At 68.8% G+C, this 3,269-nt stretch overlaps 2 protein-coding genes across 2 annotated transcripts in view; both read left to right on the forward strand.

Moving 5' to 3' along the window:
• Positions 1–251: 251 nt before the first annotated feature.
• Positions 252–2,726, forward strand: ACA1_070650 (uncharacterized protein; the record flags this gene model as incomplete). The annotated part of the gene is given in 5 exon segments (XM_004352932.1): positions 252–1,925; positions 2,049–2,173; positions 2,242–2,370; positions 2,587–2,680; positions 2,700–2,726. 5 exon segments carry the CDS (start codon positions 252–254, stop codon positions 2,724–2,726), a joined length of 2,049 nt encoding a protein of 682 aa, XP_004352984.1.
• Positions 2,727–2,874: 148 nt separating this feature from the next.
• Positions 2,875–3,269, forward strand: part of ACA1_070660 (uncharacterized protein) — a gene marked incomplete at both ends in the record, with an annotated part of 777 nt that continues 382 nt past the window's right edge. Inside the window, 2 exons of the mRNA XM_004352933.1 lie at positions 2,875–3,041; positions 3,111–3,258. Of these exons, the coding sequence (XP_004352985.1) occupies positions 2,875–3,041; positions 3,111–3,258 (315 nt within the window). The remainder of the gene's footprint in view (positions 3,042–3,110; positions 3,259–3,269) is intronic.

A 3,269-nucleotide genomic window follows, 5' to 3' on the forward strand; every position in this document is an offset into this window, starting at 1 on the left:
CGGTCCCAGCCGTCCTCCTCGTCTGCTCCCCTCCGCTCCACGCCCGCCCCCGCCCGCCCCATACACAAGACCGCCCCCGCCCCCTTCTCTGGTATCACCACCCCAGCCCAGCCCCACCCCACTCCGTGTGATGATCTGCAAACAGCCTGTCGCCGCCGCCGCCGCGATCGTAACCCACGATGATTCGCTTCTGTGCTCTTCTCTTCTGGCGTGGCGTGGCGTGGTGGTGCGTGCCAGCGGCCGGAGTGGCCATGGGCCTGGGCCTCGCGCCCTGGGGTGTCCCTCCGCCGGAGGCCGGTGGCGCTGCTGCCCCTCCTCCTCCCGGCGCTGCCGCTGGGCTTCATCTGTGGGCGCGCCACTACGGCCTGCCCCAATTCCCTCCGCCGCCGCCGCCATCCGCCGCCGCCGGTCCTCCCGCCCTCGCCCCTCTACCCACCGGCCAGTCCCAGCAGCAGCGGCAGCAGGGCGAGCAGGGTCGGCGGCCTCTGCCGCACCACCACGCGTTCCCGCCTATGCCCCCGTCAAGCGGCAGGGGCCTGCACAGCCCGCTGGCGACCCCCAATTTTCCGCTGCCCATGTCCACGACCACCACCACGACGTCGACGTCGACGTCGGGCTCGCCATCGGGTCCGTCGCCCGCCTTCCCGCCCTCGCCCGGCGGCACCGCCACCAGCGGCGGCGTCTCCTTCCCCGGACTCTACGGCGACTCGGCGGCCGGATCGGGCGACGGCCCGGCAGGCATGACGACGACGACGATGCTGAACATGCCCGTGCGCCTGCCCCTGCCCCACAACATAGAACCCTCCGCCTTCTTTCCTTCCTTCTCGCCCACCGCCGCCGCCTCCTCTTCCTCCTCGGCACCGGCTTCGTTCTTTTTGACGTCTTCCTCCTCGCCGTCTTCCTCTCACATGCGGCCTACGTCGTCATCGCCCTCGTCGTCGTTTGCGGCGTCGGCGGGGCCGCTCCGCGCCGCACCCGAGGACGACCGTCGCGGTACCCACAGCTGGAATGAAGAGGACCACCGCCGCCGCCACCGCCAACAACAGCAGCAGCAGCAGCAGCGGTGGCCACCAGAGAGTGAGACGAGCCCAGCGGCGGCGGCGGCGGCATCATCGTCGGGCGGGCTCGGGGTGCAGGGCAAGCACGAGGAGCCAACGCGCGCCTCCGCGCGGCAGGCGAACGGCGATTGGGGACCGGTGGGAGCCCGTCGTGGCCCCATGAAGCTCGAACAAGTAGCGAATGAAGAGATCTCCGACGACACAGCGGAGGCCAAAGGAGGACGACGAGCTGCTGCTGCTGCTGCAGCAGCAGCGGCGGCGGCATCGGACGATGACGACTACGAGGGCGGCCATGGGCGCGGAGAAGAGCAGGAGCAGGAGCAGGAAGAGGAGAACGGGCGCCAGGAGGACGATCGGCGGCGTGGCGGGGGCGGCGGGGAGGCGTTGGGCCGGCGCGGGGGAGACGCGGAGGAGCTGCTGCGGAGCATCATGGGCGAGCTGCGGGCCATCAAGCGGTCCAACACAGAGCTCAAGGACGACCAGCGGCTCATGCAGGCCGAACTCGAACGCCTGCGCCACGAAAACGCCCTCCTGCGCCAGACCTCCTCCTCCTCCCACCGCCGCCACCACCTCTCTCCACCCCCTTCCTCCTCCTCCTCCTCTCCGCCCACGCCCACCACCCCCGCCGCCGCCACGTCGGGCTGGGTGCACAAGCCGATGAGCGGGAGCGCCGCAGATCCGGCGGATCCCGCCGCGCCGTCGCGTCTCTCGCCCTCGTCGTCGGCCGGCGGGGGTCTCGACTCGGCGTCGCTGCCGTTCGTGATCAAGGACGCCCTCAAGCCCTTCGCCATCCTCAAGAAGGTGGGCAACGACGGCTTCTTCATCCTCGCCAACCACGCCTTCTGCGCCCTCTACCGATACACCCTCGTACGCACGCACGCATGCACGCCCGACCAACCGGACCCCGCGCCCGATCGCTCTCACATCTATGCTCACGCCTAATGTGCCCTGCGTGTATTGTGTGTCGTGTCGTGTCGTGTCGTGTCGCAGGCGGAGCTGGTGGGCCAGAGCTGGCGGATCCTGATCCCGGCCAAGGAGCAGATCGCCATCTGGACCAACTTCTCGCCGCTCCTCCACGACACCGACAATCCCGCCCGAGTGTCCGACGTCCTCAGGTACACACCGCACACACACACGACACACACGACACTCACCTTGTGTCCATCCCGGCGGCGGGGATCAGCATGCAAGCGCACCACCGCACGAAGGAGGGCGTCGAGTTCGAGACGGTCACGCACCACCAGATGTTCTACGACGAATGCGGCCGGCCCTACTGGGACGTGATCTACATCGACAGCTACCGCTTCCCCTCGTCTCCTCCGCCTGCCGACCCCTCCCCTCCACACCCCGGCCTGCGATCGGGGCAGCCACCACCGCCCGCACCACACCACCACCACCACGCCTCTCGACCCTGAACACACACGACACACACGACACACGACGGCAATCGCCGATGGCGAGAAGAACACGCGGCCACGAGGGGTCGACCTGCCGGCATCGATGGCATCGGTGGCGGTGGTGGCTGCAGCCGGTTTGGCAGTCCCTCGCGCAAGGCCGAGAAGGACCGTCATCAGGCCCCGCGTGCCCGAGACGCAAGCAGCGCGGCGGCATCGTCGTCAATGGTGGTCCATCCCTATATAGGGAGGGGAGGAGGAGGAGGAGCCGTAATAGTAGAGAAGTAGACCCCCCCTCGACACGCCCGTCGGCCTTGCTGCTGTGGCCCCAGAAAACAACAGGGAAATGGGGGAAGAAATAGACTGTCTATACAGTGTTGGCGCCATTTTGCTTTTCCACGACAACGACGCCACCCACGCCGATGAAGGAGGCTGCTGCGCCCCCACGCCGTAGCGCCCGTCTGGCTGCCGCACCTCCGTACGACAAGTCAGGCCTCGGCAGCGGCAGCGGCAGCAGCAGCAGCCAGAAGAAGAAGAAGAAGTCTGCCGTCCCCGTCGACGTGGTGGCGGCGGAAGACGGGAAGGAAAAGTACGCCGACCATCGCCTCTGCCTCCCTCCAATCCTAAAAGAATCGCTGCCCACCCCACCCCACCACAGGAGGCCCTCGGCCTCGACGTCATCGCTCCAGCAGCAGCAGCAGGAGCTGCCCCATCCGCCACCTCCGCGCACCTACGGCCGCCGGCGCGTCACCGCCGCCGCCGCCGCCGCCGCCACGTCGTCCATCGGCTCGAGCAGCAACAGGCGGGTGCACCTCCC

Source organism: Acanthamoeba castellanii (genome assembly GCF_000313135.1).
Source record: "Acanthamoeba castellanii str. Neff unplaced genomic scaffold scf7180000084603, whole genome shotgun sequence".
NCBI classification, from domain to species: domain Eukaryota; phylum Discosea; order Longamoebia; family Acanthamoebidae; genus Acanthamoeba; species Acanthamoeba castellanii.